General features: G+C 45.3%; 1 protein-coding gene across 1 annotated transcript in view; it reads left to right on the top strand.

The window, feature by feature from the left end:
- Positions 1-16,603, top strand: part of LOC126234888 (protein lozenge-like) — a gene marked incomplete at its 3' end in the record, with an annotated part of 759,148 nt that overhangs the window by 240,128 nt on the left and 502,417 nt on the right. Inside the window, exon 2 of the mRNA XM_049943628.1 lies at positions 1,917-2,030. Within this exon, the coding sequence (XP_049799585.1) occupies positions 1,917-2,030 (114 nt within the window). The remainder of the gene's footprint in view (positions 1-1,916; positions 2,031-16,603) is intronic.

Below are 16,603 nucleotides of genomic sequence, written 5' to 3'. Positions count from 1 at the left end.
TGCCCGCTTGGCAGTCCATCACAGCGGCCACTTTTTTTTTAATAATATGACCAGTAATGAGAAAACGTAGTTTAAAAATTTAGTCTGAGCGGCAGTCGAACCGTCGCCCCACACACCACTCAGCTACCAGGGGTAGACATCAAACACAATGAAACGTCCGCACCACTTGATGTCTTGTCTTTATGCAGGCGTAATGTCACAAATTACTCGTTTATTTTTTTACAGTAATGTTGTTGTATTAGTCTAAACGTTGACTCCTTTATTTGAATCACAGTCACCTTACTGCACTGAATAGTGACCTATTATTCAATAGTGTACAGCACAAAGTTTTAGGTTTCCTCGTTTCTTAAATGAAATGAACTCTGCGCATACTACTAATAATGCCTGACTGTATTTGACTGTATATGTGCGTGAGAAGTAATGCTTCTGAATCTGATCGATAATTACAGATGTCATCCTGTGCCAAGTCATCGTATTTAACACGTCATTATAGCTGTGAATTCGTCAGATCGCGATTCGAATCCGTATTTTCTGCTTATCGATAATATATTCAGCTTTCGCGACGTATTCAGTAATCGCGAAAGCGTTACGGAGATGATAGATAAACTCCAGTGGAAGACTCTGCAGGAGAGACGCTCAGTAGCTCGGTACGGGCTTTTGTTAAAGTTTCGAGAACATACCTTCACCGAAGAGTCAAGCAGTATATTGCTCCCTCCTACGTATATCTCGCGAAGAGACCATGAGGATAAGATCAGAGAACAAAGTAAGAGCATATGGACTATCAGACCAACTGAGTGATTGGATAGAGGAGTTCCTAGATAACAGAACGCAGCATTTCATTCTCAGTGGAGAAAAGTCTTCCGAAGTAAGAATAATTTCAAGTGTGCTGCAGGGGAGTGTCATAGGACCGTTGCTATTCACAATATACATAAATGATCTGGTGGATGACATCGGAAGTTCACTGAGGCTTTTTGCAGATGATGCTGTGGTGTATCGAGAGGTTGTAACAATGGAAAATTGTACTAAAATGCAGGAGGATCTGCAGCGAATTGACGCATGGTGCAGGCAATGCCAATTGAATCTCAATGTAGACAAGTGTAATGTGCTGCGAATACATAGAAAGATAGATCCCTTATTATTTAGCTACAAAATAGCAGGTCAGCAACTGGAAGCAGTTAATTCCATAAATTATCTTGGAGTAGGCATTTAGGCATTAGGAGTGATTTAAAATGGAATGATCATATAAAGTTGATCGTCGGTAAAGCAGTTGCCAGACTGAGATTCATTGGAAGAATCCTAAGGAAATGCAATCCGAAAACAAAGGAAGTAGGTTACAGTACGCTTGTTCGCCCACTGCTTGAATACTGCTCAGCAGTGTGGGATCCGTACCAGATAGGGTTGATAGAAGAGATAGAGAAGATCCAACAGAGAGCAGCGCGCTTAGTTACAGGATCATTTAGTAATCGCGAAAGCGTTACGGAGATCATAGATAAACTCCAGTGGAAGACTCTGCAGGAGAGACGCTCAGTAGCTCGAGAACATACCTTCACCGAAAAGTCAAGCAGTATGTTGCTCCCTCCTACGTATATCTCGCGAAGAGACCATGAGGATAAGATCAGAGAGATTAGAGCCCACACAGAAGCATACCGACAATCCTTCTTTCCACGAACAACACGAGACTGGAATAGAAGGGAGAACCGATAGAGGTACTCAGGGAACCCTCCGCCACACACCGTCAGGTGGCTTGGGGAGTATGGATGTAGATGTAGATTGCATTTTCATCAAATCTGACTGGTCTACACTGATATTACTCGTCATTGCAGTCCCCTGAATTCATCTTCTTAGATCTAACCATTTCATTTCAATGCATTTACCCAATTTCGTAATTTAACGCGTGTCCCCCGTATTTTTTCCAGGGAAGAGCTTCAGCCTGACCATCACGGTGAACACGACGCCGCCGCAAGTGGCCGTGTACAGCAAGGCCATCAAGGTGACCGTGGACGGGCCGCGCGAGCCGCGATCCAAGACCCGTGAGTACCGTTGCCTGCCTACCTCTCATCCCATTTCGCTTGCTGAATGTCGTCACTGCTCTTAAGAATTTCTTTCTTTACTTAGACGCCTGGGTCATACAGCGGTCTTACAATATGAAACTCTCGACTCGATTCGCTGGGTAAAGAAACATATATCCTGTGGTAGGACACTCAAATCCCACTCCGGTCGTACTGATTCCCATTTCCTGCGGTTTCCATAAATCGCTGAAGGCGATGCTGGGACGGTTCCTTTGAAAAAGATGCAGCCGTTTTTCTTTTGCTTCCTTCTTTAAATCGGCCTTATGTTGGTCTCTAAAGACCAGGTTGTTGACAGGAACTTAAAACCTAATCTTTCTTTACGGTTTCGCAAAGACTTTAGGATACAACTGGCTGTAGTTTTCATATATGCCTCAGATGATTCAGGGCAAGGCTTGATCTTTTTTCTAAATAACCTCAAGGTTGTACTTCACATACAATTGTACCAACTATGGCAATATGCCACACTGAAGTCAGTAGCGGCATATTCGCAAATATCTTCCAAAAAGCCTGACTGTGGAGCTATGTTAACTGGAAACTTCCCTCTTGTACCAATCTCTCTCAGAGTACGTCTTACACCCAACTTGCTCAATAATTTGTTTGATATATTGAAATGTCTTCTCCGATATAATTTTACTCAATTACAGCTCTCTCAGGTACCATGCAAATAATTCCGTAATGTCTTAAAACATGCTTTCTCAACCTGTCGCTTCTTCTTTTCAGTGTTCTCCGAATGTTCCTCTGCCCGTCGATTTTGTAGAAAAACAAATTTCTTGTAAATGCACCTAATTTTCTCCATCTTTCTATAGCTCAATATCTCTAACGCTTCGATTCCCTTCTTTTATGGTTTTCCTATAGCACATTATTCATTTCCATGCGATACTGTGCTCCAGATGTTTAATACTAGTAGACCTCTTTGCAAGTCCGCTTCCTCCCCTTGCTTCCAAGATAGGAGAATCCCTTCACTCCGTTTATTTTGTGATCTTTTATTCTGGCGTTAATTTTATCACTAATTTCTTGTACTTCTCATCTTTGTATTTCTTCGGCTAACTCCCAATCCATAATACGCGCTCAGTCGACGGTTCATTTCCTCCAGTATTCTTTTCCGCTTGCACTGATACATCCAATATTTTCTAAATCATTGTCAACTTCGCCTGCATCAACCATAGCCCCATGATCATTTCCTAGAGATTCTATTACCGTGAACAGTTGCTAACGAAGTGTATGACCTATGAACTTTCCCTAAATATTGAGCAATGGTTAATCAGTAGCATTTGTGATGACAGAATCTTCTCAGTTGTACGGCCGCGTCAAGTACCTCTTCAAACTGTTTGAAAGCTCGATGTTTCGTCCCCTCTGTTCGAATCTTTTTCTGTATTCTGTTACCGTCCCCCGTACGCCTGAACGCTAAGTCAACCGAGAGACGCCCGTAGATTCCTGAATAAATTCCCAGCAGTGGGGATCGAAACGTCGAGCAGTCTAGCAATCCGAAGAGCAACATGATGTGGGTTTACAAATGAGAAAATTTTGCTATCAGTGGCAACGGCTGCGAATACCAGCAGACGTTTACACTGAGATAAGAGAAGTCATGGGATAGCAATATGTACATATACAGGTGGCAGCAATATCGCTTACACAAAGTATAATGCATTGGCAGAGCTGTCGTTGTACTCAGGTGATTCACGTGAAAAGGTTTCCGAGCTGATTATGGCCGCATGACAGCAGTTCTTTCATATTCCCTGGATTGAAGATCCAGGGAGTATAAAAGATCTTTGGAAAGAACATTTTAAGAAACTGTTAAACACTGAGGAGCAGATACACGAGGAAACAACAAATAATGGAGAAATTGAGAGAAGTTAGGAAGCAGAATTAGGACAAAATACACTGGAAGAAATGGAAATAGCTGTGAAGAAGATGAATGGCAGGAAAGCCCCAGGACCTGATGAAGTATCAGTGGACATTTATAAGAGCAGCAGGTCCAGTGGGAATGCAGTGGCTGTATAGAGTACTATCAAGCGCGTGGAGAAACAGTACAATGACTGACGATTGGAAAAGAGGAGGCATTGTTCCCATCTTCAAAAAAGGCAATAAAAATCTTCGTAAAACTACAGATGAATAACACTTATGAGTCATACAGCCAAGATTTTTGAAAGAATTTTACTAAATCGAATAAGTGAAAAGATAAAAAAGGAGGTGAGTGAAGAACGGCATGGGTTTAGGAAAGGAAGAAGCACGATTGACTCAATATTTTCTATCCGTCAACTGATGGAAAAAAGTTGGGAGTGTAACAAAAGGGTGATAATGGTTTTTATAGACATAGAAAAGGCATATGACTAAGTTAACAGGGAAAGACTCTGGGAAGAAATGAAGAAGATAGATATAGAAGATGGATACATTAATGTAATAAAGACAATGTACTGAGGACACAATTGTAGAATTAGAACACCATTGGGGAACTCTGAAAACTCCGAAATAAGACAAGGACTTAAGCAAGGAAGTATCCTATCTCCTGCACTTTTTAATGTTGTGATGGAGGGAATGCATAGGGCAGTTAAAGATATAGTAAAATAAAAAGACAAAAAGATGATTTTTGCAGATGATATGGTAATATGGGGTGATAAAGAGGTAGATTTAGAGTTACAGAGTTAATGAAAAGGTATGGATTAAAAATAAATAAAGATAAGAGTGAAGTAATAGTATTTGGAAGATAGAAAGGGATCAACGGAAATATTACCTTTAATGGAGAACCCCTCAAAGTGGTAGAAAGTTTCACTTATTTAGGGAATGAAATATCTAGGGATGGAAGAATAACTAACGAAATTAATGGGAGGTTACGGAAGGGAGGCAATTTCTACCAAACAATAAAACACCTGATTTGGAATGAGGAAGTTTCAGAAACAGCAAAACTCCTTATGTATAAGAATTATTACTTCCCTATTGTCACCTGTGGTGGAGAAACACGTACAATGACAGAAAGGGACTGGAGCAGACTGAAAGCAGGGGAAATGAAATTTCTCAGAGCAGTTAAGGAAAAAACAAGAATGGACAGATTAAGGAATGTAGAGATTAGAAAGGACCTTAAACAAGAAAGTATGAGAGAAGAAATTGAAAAGAGATTAAGATGGTATGGGCTTGTTAAGAGGATGCATGGGCAAAGACCCCCCCCCCCCCAAAATTATGGAAGAACTAAAGATGGATGGGAAAAGACCTAGAGGGCGCCCAAGAACACGGTGGAAAATGGGAGGGAGAATATCTGTGGAAAGGAGAGGTGTGACCTGGCAGCAAGTGGAGGAAGAAAGGTGTTGGGAGGACCGAGCCAAATGGAGAGGACTCGTCAGCACCCAGACCCGGCAGCAGCTGGAGCGGGATCCGGATGTAGATAGATAGATAGATAGACAGGAGTTAACATACTTTGAAAGCAGGCTGGTAGTTGGAGGTAGGTGCATGGACGTTCCATTTCGGACATCGTTATGAAATTCAGTGTTCCGAGATACACAGTGTCAAGAATGTGCAGAGAATACGAAACAAATTTCAGCCATTACGTCTTATGGTATAATGTATCGATACCATATCACGGGTGTTGTTACCTTGGAAACGGAATTGCAAGTTTCTGTTCAACGCCGATAGCGGTCGCGTGATATCTGGCGGAACCAGTGGTGCATGTCTGCTGGCCACACCTCCAGCGCCGGCCGCGGTGGTCTAGTGGTTCTAGGCGCGCAGTCCGGAACCGCGTGACTGCTACGGTCGCAGGTTCGAATCCTGCCTCGGGCATGGATGTGTGTGATGTCCTTAGGTTAGTTAGGTTTAAGTAGTTCTAAGTTCTAGGGGACTGATGACCACAGAAGTTAAGTCCCATAGTGCTCAGAGCCATTTGAACACCTCCAGCAGCTCTGTAGTACGAGCGCCCTCTGACACCGCAATATAGGCCGCAGGCGACAGCCGCTCAGCCCACTTGCGCTTGGAGTCATTCCACAATTTTTTTTTTTAGCACTCCGTCTTCAGGCCACAAGTGGCCCATCGGGACCATCCGACCGCCATGTCATCCTCAGTTGAGGATGTGGATAGGAGGGGCGTGTGGTCAGCACACTGCTCTCTCAGTCGATATGATTGTTTTCTTTGACCGGAGCCGCTACTATTCGGTCGAGTAGCTCCTCCATTGGCATCACGAGGCTGAGTGCACCCCGAAAAATGGTAACAGCGTATGATGGCCCGGATGGTCACCCATCCAAGCGCCGGCCACGCCCGACAGCGCTTAACTTCGGTGGTCTGAAGGGAACCGGTGTATCCACTGCGGCAAGGCCGTTGCCCACTATGATACCTTCATTTGTGCTTGTTCCTTATGACATCGATATCAGGATTCTATATCTTGTTGCATCATTAGTAGTGAGTCTTCGTAAGTTTGGAAAAATGTGAGGTAATTAATTCATCTGCTTGTTGTGTTAACTTGTTCGCTAATCATTTCTGCTCCTGTCCAGCTTTGCTACGACGACAGTTGCTGCACCACTCTTGTAGCCCATCTTTCCTAGCTGTGGTGTGTGAAGTGTGCACAACACGTCTCACCACGAACGACACACTGGCCGACGGCCTTCACTTAACGACCGAAAGCAATGGCGTTTGTGTATAGTTGTCAGAGCAGCTCTGCGTGAAATACACTCCTGGAAATGGAAAAAAGAACACATTGACACCGGTGTGTCAGACCCACCATACTTGCTCCAGACACTGCGAGAGGGCTGTACAAGCAATGATCACACGCACGGCACAGCGGACACACCAGGGCCCGCGGTGTTGGCCGTCGAATGGCGCTAGCTGCGCAGCATTTGTGCACCGCCGCCGTCAGTGTCAGCCGGTTTGCCGTGGCATACGGAGCTCCATCGCAGTCTTTAACCTGGCAGCATGCCGCGACAGCGTGGACGTGAACCGTATGTGCAGTTGACGGACTTTGAGCGAGGGCGTATAGTGGGCATGCGGGAGGCCGGGTGGACGTACCGCCGAATTGCTCAACACGTGGGGCGTGAGGTCTCCACAGTACATCGATGTTGTCGCCAGTGGTCGGCGGAAGGTGCACTTGCCCGTCGACCTGGGACCGGACCGCAGCGACGCACGGATGCACGCCAAGACCGTAGGATCCTACGCAGTGCCGTAGGGGACCGCACCGCCACTTCCCAGCAAATTAGGGACACTGTTGCTCCTGGGGTATCGGCGAGGACCATTCGCAACCGTCTCCATGAAGCTGGGCTACGGTCCCGCACACCGTTAGGCCGTCTTCCGCTCACGCCCCAACATCGTGCAGCCCGCCTCCAGTGGTGTCGCGACAGGCGTGAATGGAGGGACGAATGGAGACGTGTCGTCTTCAGCGATGAGAGTCGCTTCTGCCTTGGTGCCAATGATGGTCGTATGCGTGTTTGGCGCCGTGCAGGTGAGCGCCACAATCAGAACTGCATACGACCGAGGCACATAGGGCCAAAACCCGGCATCATGGTGTGGGGAGCGATCTCCTACACTGGCCGTACATCACTGGTGATCGTCGAGGGGACACTGAATAGTGCACGGTACATCCAAACCGTCATCGAACCCATCGTTCTACCATTCCTAGACCGGCAAGGGAACTTGCTGTTCCAACAGGACCATGCACGTCCGCATGTATCCCGTGCCACCCAACGTGCTCTAGAAGGTGTAAGTCAACTACCCTGGCCAGCAAGATCTCCGGATCTGTCCCCCATTGAGCATGTTTGGGACTGGATGGAGCGTCGTCTCACTCGGTCTGCACGTCCAGCACGAACGCTGGTCCAACTGAGGCGCCAGGTGGAAATGGCATGGCACGCCGTTCCACAGGACTACATCCAGCATCTTTACGATCGTCTCCATGGGAGAATAGCAGCCTGCATTGCTGCGAAAGGTGGATATACAGTGTACTAGTGCCGACATTGTGCATGCTCTGTTGCCTGTGTCTATGTGCCTGTGGTTCTGTCAGTGTGATCATGTGATGTATCTGACCCCAGGAATGTGTCAATAAAGTTTCCCCTTCCTGGGACAATGAATTCACGGTGTTCTTATTTCAATTTCCAGGAGTGTATCCGCAGAAATCAGTGTGGGACGTTCGACTAACGTATCCGTTAGGACAGTGAGGTGAAATGTGGTGTTAATGGATTATTGCAGCAGACGAGCGGCACGAGTGCCTTTGCTAACAGCACGACATCGCCCGCAGCGCCTCTTCTGGGCCCTTTCCCGTGTCGGTTGGATCCTAAACGACTGGCCGTCTCAGCCCCGATTACAATTAGTAAGAGCTGATGGTGGGGTTCGAGTGTGGCGCATATTCCACGAAGCCATGGACGCAAGTTGTCAACAAGGCACTGTACAATGGTGTCGAGGGCGGGGGGCCTGTTTGCGTGGAATGGAGTGGGTCCTCTGGTCCACTGTAAATCTTTGTATTCGGCTATTTGGAGACAGTTTGCAGCAGTTCATGGACTTATTGTTCCCAAACAAAAACGATGGAACTATCGCGGTTCCACACTTATCCGCGACTGGTCTGAAGCACATTCTCGACAACTGAAAAGAAAGATTTGGTTCGTGCACACAATCCTTCACCAGCAACACTCTGGCAATTATTCGATGGCTACAGAGGCGCAGCAAGGCATGATACTTCTGCAGGGGACTTGCAGCGACTTGTTGAGTCCATAACACGTCGAGTTGCTGCCCTACGCCGTGCAAAAGGATGTCCGGCACGATATTGGGAGGTACCCCACGACTTTTGCCACCTTAGTGTATAGTGGTATTTTACAGTAGTAATACGCTACTGGCCATTAAAATTGCTACACCAAGAAGAACTGCAGATGATAAACGGGTATTCATTCGACAAATATATTATACTAGAACTGACATGTGATTACATTTTCACGCAATTTGGGTGCATAGATCCCGAGAAATCAGTACCCAGAAGGCCGTAATAACGGCCTTGATACGCCTGGGCATTGAGTCAAACAGAGCTTGGATGGCGTGTACAGGTACAGCTACCCATGCAGCTTCAACACGATACCACAGTACATCAAGAGTAGTGACTGGCATATTGTGACGAGCCAGTTGTTCGACCACCATTGACCAGACGTTTTCAATTGGTCAGAGATCTGGAGAATGTGTTGGCCAGGGCAGCAGTCGAACATTTTCTGTATCCAAAAAGGCTCGTACAGAACCTGCAACATGCGGTCGTGCATTATCCTGCTGAAATATAGGGTTTCGCAGGGATCGAATGAAGGGTAGAGCCACGGCTCGTAACACATCTGAAATGTAACGTCCACTGTTCAAAGTGCCGTCAATGCGAACAAGAGGTGACCGAGACGTGTAACCAATGGCACCCCATACCATCACGCCGGGTGATACGCCAGTATGGCGATGACGAATACACGCTTCCAATGTGCGTTCACCGCGATGTCGCCAAACACGGATGCGACCATCATGATGCTGTAAACAGAACCTGGATTCGTCCGAAAATATTACATTTTGCCATTCGTGCAGCCAGGTTCGTCGCTGAGTACACCATCGCAGGCGCTCCTGTCCGTGATGCAGCGTCAAGGGTAACCGCAGCCATGGTCTCCGAGCTGATAGTCCATGCTGCTGCAAACGTCGTCGAACTGTTAGTGCAGATGGTTGTTATCTTGCAAACGTCCCCATCTTTTGACTCAGGGATCGAGACGTAGCTGCACGATCCGTTACAGCCATGCGGATGACATGCCTGTCATCTCGACTGCTAGTGATACGAGGCTGTTGGGATCCAGCAAGGCGTTCCGTATTACCCTCCTGAACCCACCGATTCCACATTCTGCTAACAGTCATTGGATCTCGACCAACCCGAGCAGCAATGTCGCGATACGATAAGCCGCAATCGCGATAGGCCACAATCCGACCTATATCAAAGTCTGAAAAGTGATGTTACGTATTTCTCCTCCTTACACGAGGCATCACACCAACGTTTCACCAGGCAACGCCGGTCAACTGCTGTTTGTGTATGAGAAATCGGTTGGAAACTTTCCTCGTGTCAGCACGTTGTAGGTGTCGCCACCGGCGCCAACCTTTTGTGAACGCTCTGAAAAGCTAATCATTTGCATATCACAGCATCTTCTTCCCGTCTGTTAAATTTCGCGTCTGTAGCACGTCATCTTCGTGGTGTAGCGATTTTAATGGCCAGTAGTGTACTTTCCATGTGTTATATAGTAACTGTGCGGTAGAGAGCCCTTGGTTTGGGGCCCGCGCGCGGCTCGCTGAAACGCAAGTCCTCTGGCAGCGGCTGGCGCGGCGTCTCTTTCCGCCTTCCCGCTGGAGCGCTCACTGCGCTGCGGTTGCGCGCTGATAGGCCTCATTACGTACGCACGCTGGCGCACGCGCATCCCTAACGCACTTAGCGCCACCAGTCGCCCCCGAATCCTGCGGCCCCACCCCCGAGTGCGTTGCCGCTGACATCGGCCTCCCAAATATGGGTAACCCAGCTACAGTGTCACACAATGTGCCACGGAACTATGATTCCAGGAAACACACAAGTCTTGGCTTTTTCAGGATACGTTTTATGGCACTGAATGCCTCCTACTTTTTTTTAAGCAAGCCACATACAGGGTGTTTCAAAAATGACCGGTATATTTGAAACGGCAATAAAAACTAAACGATCAGCGATAGAAATACACCGTTTGTTGCAATATGCTTGGGACAACAGTACATTTTCAGGCGGACAAAGTTTCGAAATTACAGTAGTTACAATTTTCAACAACAGATGGCGCTGCAAGTGATGTGAAAGATATAGAAGACAACTCAGTCTGTGGGTGCGCCATTCTGTACGTCGTCTTTCTGCTGTAAGCGTGTGCTGTTCACAACGTGCAAGTGTGCTGTAGACAACATGGTTTATTCCTTAGAACAGAGGATTTTTCTGGTGTTGGAATTCCACCGCCTAGAACACAGTGTTGTTGCAACAAGACGAAGTTTTCAACGGAGGTTTAATGTAACCAAAGGACCGAAAAGCGATACAATAAAGGATCTGTTTGAAAAATTTCAACGGACTGGGAACGTGACGGATGAACGTGCTGGAAAGGTAGGGCGACCGCGTACGGCAACCACAGAGGGCAACGCGCAGCTAGTGCAGCTGGTGATCCAACAGCGGCCTCGGGTTTCCGTTCGCCGTGTTGCAGCTGCGGTCCAAATGACGCCAACGTCCACGTATCGTCTCATGCGCCAGAGTTTACACCTCTATCCATACAAAATTCAAACGCGGCAACCCCTCAGCGCCGCTACCATTGCTGCACGAGAGACATTCGCTAACGATATAGTGCACAGGATTGATGACGGCGATATGCATGTGGGCAGCATTTGGTTTACTGACGAAGCCTATTTTTACCTGGACGGCTTCGTCAATAAACAGAACTGGCGCATATGGGGAACCGAAAAGCCCCATGTTGCAGTCCCATCGTCCCTGCATCCTCAAAAAGTATTGGTCTGGGCCGCCATGTCTTCCAAAGGAATCATTGGCCCATTTTTCAGGTCCGAAACGATTACTGCATCACGCTATCTGGACATTCTTCGTGAATTTGTGGCGGTACAAACTGCCTTAGACGATACTGCGAACACCTCGTGGTTTATGCAAGATGGTGCCCGGCCACATCGCACGGCCGACGTCTTTAATTTCCTGAATGAATATTTCGATGATCGTGTGATTGCTTTGGGCTATCCGAAACATACAGGAGGCGGCGTGGATTGGCCTCCCTATTCGCCAGACATGAACCCCTGTGACTTCTTTCTGTGGGGACACTTGAAAGACCAGGTGTACCGCCAGAATCCAGAAACAATTGAACAGCTGAAGCAGTACATCTCATCTGCATGTGAAGCCATTCCGCCAGACACGTTGTCAAAGGTTTCGGGTAATTTCATTCAGAGACTACGCCATATTATTGCTACGTATGGTGGATATGTGGAAAATATCGTACTATAGAGTTTCCCAGACCGCAGCGCCATCTGTTGTTGAAAATTGTAACTACTGTAATTTCGAAAGTTTGTCTGCCTGAAAATGTACTGTTGTCCCAAGCATATTGCAACAAACGGTGTATTTCTATCGCTGCTCGTTTAGTTTTTATTGCCGTTTCAAATATACCGGTCATTTTTGAAACACCCTGTACATATTTGGTATAACAATGAAAAATGCCCTAAAAATTATCCCCCTTTTATACATAATTTTGACCGAGGAAAGAAAAGTAACGTAATCCAATTCCTTTTTGAGTGACATGCTCAGCAAAGGCTTCCATAGCGCAAGGAGTAATTTAATGGGAGCTTGAACATGTAATTATGTGTTTGTGTGAAATGTTATAGGACTTAACTGCTAAGGTCATCAGTCCCGAAGCTTACACACTACATAACTTAAATTATCCTAAGGACAAACACACACACCCATGCCCGAGGGAGGACTCGAACCTCCGCCGGTACCAGCCGCACTGTCCATGACTGCAACGCCTTAGACCGTTCGGCTAAACCCGCGCATATGTAATTATGTGAATGCAACATTACGACCAACACACCTCAACCTGTAAGTACAGGGTGTTTATAAATTAGTTATACAAAACTGACCTCTATTTGTGAAAAGGGTAACTGACTTACAGAAATATTTCATAGAGCACTGAATGCAGTATATCTTGAAGTTTTATTTCTGCCTAACACTTTCAGTTTCCGACGTTACCGCTAGGTGTCAGGCGCGATTGAGTTATTCCAACCATCATCATGAGTCGTGTAAAGGTGCAGAGCATGTGCACTGTTGTTTGTGGTTTCAAATGGTCCAAATGGCTCTGAGCACTATGGGACTTAACTTCTGACGTCATCAGTCCCCTAGAGCTTAGAACTACTTAAACCTAACTAACCTAAGGACATCACACACACCCATGCCCGAGGCAAGATTCGAACCTGCGACCGTAGCAGTCGCGCGGTTCCAGACTGTAGCGCCTAGAACCGCTCGGCCACCCCGGCCGGCTTGTGGTTTCATTAATCCAATTCCGCTAGTACAGTTCAGAGACAATTCAGGACAAAATATCGCAAGCCGCCACATCAAAGATAAGCTGTTATTAATTGGTACAATCGTTTCAACGAAACTGATCGTGTATCACATAGGACGCCGGGTCTGCGTCGACCAGCAGTCTCCAATGACCGTAGCTGTTGCTGACGGTTTGTCTTTGAGGTGGTGGCTTCCAGTTTATTTAGTCCTGAATTGTCTCTAAAAGGTAGCAGCGGATTCTGATTCATAAAACCATAAACAACACTGCACAAGCTCTGTACCGTTATACAACTCCATGATGACTGTTGGAGTAACTCAATCGCGCGTGGGACCTAGTCGTAACGTCGGGAACTAACAGTGTTAGGCAGGAATAAAACTTGAAGATATATTGCATTCAGTGGTGTAACAAACATTTCTGTAAGTTATTTACCCTTTTCACACGTAATAGTTACTTTTGTAAAACTTATTTTTAAACACCCTGTATATTTTTACACGTTCTTATAGACAGGATACGTGTAATGCCGACGTAAAACCTCAATTTTTGTGGCCTACGAACTTGAAGCACAATGATCACTTCGAACATATTCAGTACCAGCGGTAATGCTCGAAGTTCTCAGCAACATAATCCTGGATTACATGCTGTATCATGCACGCAAAGCATTTGAAAATGCCTCTCCTGGTGGTAGCTTATCTGAAAGACGATTCCATTTTTTATCTATAAAACAGCCAAATTTTCAAGATACAGTTTTAATCTAATTCATCATTAGTCATAATAAATAACTGATGATCAGTCGTAAACCGAATAAAAAAAAATTAATATTGCAACTTTGGCTCTTTTCTACATCGAACTAGTTGGTACAGACTGCTGTCTCGTTATTAACCCAGCATGCTGGAAATACATAGACGATTCTGGCGAAGGTAGAACGTTTGTAGTCAGTTCCACTCGCATCAGTTACCGATTTAGGGAAAATAAGCACGTGGGCACAGCCTAGGAAAACATATTGATTTCCATAAATAACTGTGGGATAAAAATAGTTAAGATAACTTCTCATTATTTTTCAATAAATAATTGAAGAATTGACGTAGCAAAATTGCATTTGTCCTCTAATGGACCAGGTGCAGAACAGTTCCTCTAAAATCATTTTAGTTAGTTCAAAAAGAAACCCCTTCAATGTTAATTAACGTTGCAATACTGAATAAGTGGGATATCATCCCGTGCCCTGGGCTACATTAACAGATGAATTAATGAAATACCGATATCAATGGATTTTATCTTGGTCACAAATTCGGTACACCTGCATAGCTGAAAACTCTGAGAATGGAGTGATGCGAGAAAATTTCAGTTAGATTGCATCGTGGTCAGACAGAATTCCTAAATCAGATGCTGCATGCTAAGGTGTATGTAGGAGCGGATATAGACTCAGATCACAATGTATTAGTGATGAAGAATAGGCTTAAGTTTAAGAGATTACTCTGGAAGAATGAATGTAGACAGAAGTGGGAGGCAAGAACTGAGAATGATTCTGTGCGTTTGAAATTTTCTAAGGCTGTATAGATATTGCGATAATGAAAAGCACAGTAGTCGGTTCAGTAGAAGGGAGCACTTAGAAAAGTTAGTCAAACAAGTATAGCTACAAAGAAGGTAACTCTGAAGAAACCTTGGGTAACAGAAGAAATACTTCAAGTGATCGTCGAAAGAATAAGTACAATTTTTTGTGATATGACAGGAAAACAGCAAAATGAGTCACTTAGGAATGAAATAAATCGGAAGTGCAAGTGTGCTAAAGTGAAAGGGTTGCAGGGAAATTGTGAAGATATCGGAAAAGAAATGGTTGTCGGAAGGACAGATTGAGCCTATAGAAAATTCAAAACTGCCATCGGTGCAATTAGCCGGCCGGTGTGGCCGAGCGGTTCTAGGCCCTTCAGTCTGGAACCGCGCAACCGCTACGGTCGCAGGTTCGCATCCTGCCTCGGGCATGGATGTGTGTGATGTCCTTAGGTTAGTTAGGTTTAAATAGTTCTACGTTCTAGGGGACTGATGACCTCAGATGTTGAGTCCCATAGTGCTCACAGGCTTTTTTTGCAATTAAAAGCAAAGGCTTCCGTATTAAGTACGCAAGAGCAATTCCACTGCTAATAGCAGAGGGCAGAGCTGACAGGTGGAAAGACTAAGTATAGGCCTCTGTGAGGGGCGGGAAACTGATGGGGCAGAAGAAGAAATGCGTGTCAATAAGGAAGGAATTGGGAACACAGTGGTAGAATGAGAATTTAAAACAGCTTTTGAAGGCATAGGTAACATTTGTAAGTAGGCTGTTTAGGTTTTTATATTGGTAACGCCACGTAGCGCTCTGTATGAAAATCACTGGCTGTGCTGTGTGCAGTCTGTGGCTGGTTTGCATTGTTGTTGGCTATTGTAGCGTTGGGCAGTTGGCTGTTAACAGCGCGTAGCGTTGTGCAGTTGGAGGTGAGCTGCCAGCAGTGGTGGATGTGGGGAAAGAAATGGCGGCGTTTTGAGAGCTGATGATCTCGACGTGTGTCCATCAGAGACAGTACATTTGTAAGACTGGATGTCATGAACTGCTATATATATTATGACTTTTGAACACTATTAACCTGGCAGTAGTGGCGCTCGCTGTATTGCAGTAGTTCGAGTAACGAAGATTTTTGTGAGGTAAGTGATTCATGAAAGGTATAGGTTAATGTTAATCAGGGCCATTCTTTTGTAGGGATTACTGAAAGTCAGATTGCGTTGCGCTAAAAAAATATTGTGTGTCAGTTTAAGCAGTCATGTATAATTGTTCAAAGGGGACGTTTCATACATTCCATCGGAATTTCTAAAATCATCGGGAGAAATAGCAACCAAACGACTACTCAAGTTGGTTGGTAGAATCTATAACACTGGAAGCATACCATCAAATTATCAGAGGAAATATCATCCCATAACACAGCAAGGGCAGACAAGTGCGAGAATTATCGTACAATCAGCTTATCAGCACATGCATCAAAGTTTCTGACAAGAATAATGTATTAAATAACGTAAAGAATATTTGAGGTTTTGTTAGGTGGTGATAAGATTGTTTCTACCGAGAGGTAAAGCAACAAGAGACCCCGTTCTGACGTTGCGCTTTGTAAAGGAAGCAAGACGTAGAGAATGTCAAGACACATTCACAGGACTTTTCCACCAAGAAAAAGCACCCGATAATGTAAAATAGTGTGAAATGTGCGAAATTGTAAAAAAACGTGTGTAAGCTGTAGGGAAAGACGGATAATATACAATATGTGCAAAAACTAAGAGGGAACAACATGAATGGAGGACCAAGAGCGAAATGCTCGGATTCAATAGGATATAAGACGGGGATGGAATCTTTCGTCACTACAGTTCAATCTACACACCGAAGAAGCAACGACGGAAATAAAAGAAAAAATAATGGTGCGAAGACTATTACAACCAAAGTCTATCTGTAGAAACTCTGGGGAAGACCATTGTCATAATCTCCGGGAAAGACCACTGTAATATCTTTTGGCC

The sequence above is a fragment of the Schistocerca nitens genome, chromosome 2 (assembly GCF_023898315.1).
Source record: "Schistocerca nitens isolate TAMUIC-IGC-003100 chromosome 2, iqSchNite1.1, whole genome shotgun sequence".
Lineage (NCBI taxonomy): Eukaryota > Metazoa > Arthropoda > Insecta > Orthoptera > Acrididae > Schistocerca > Schistocerca nitens.
Note: the sequence above shows the minus strand (reverse complement) of the source record. Positions and strands in the feature narration are given on the sequence as shown.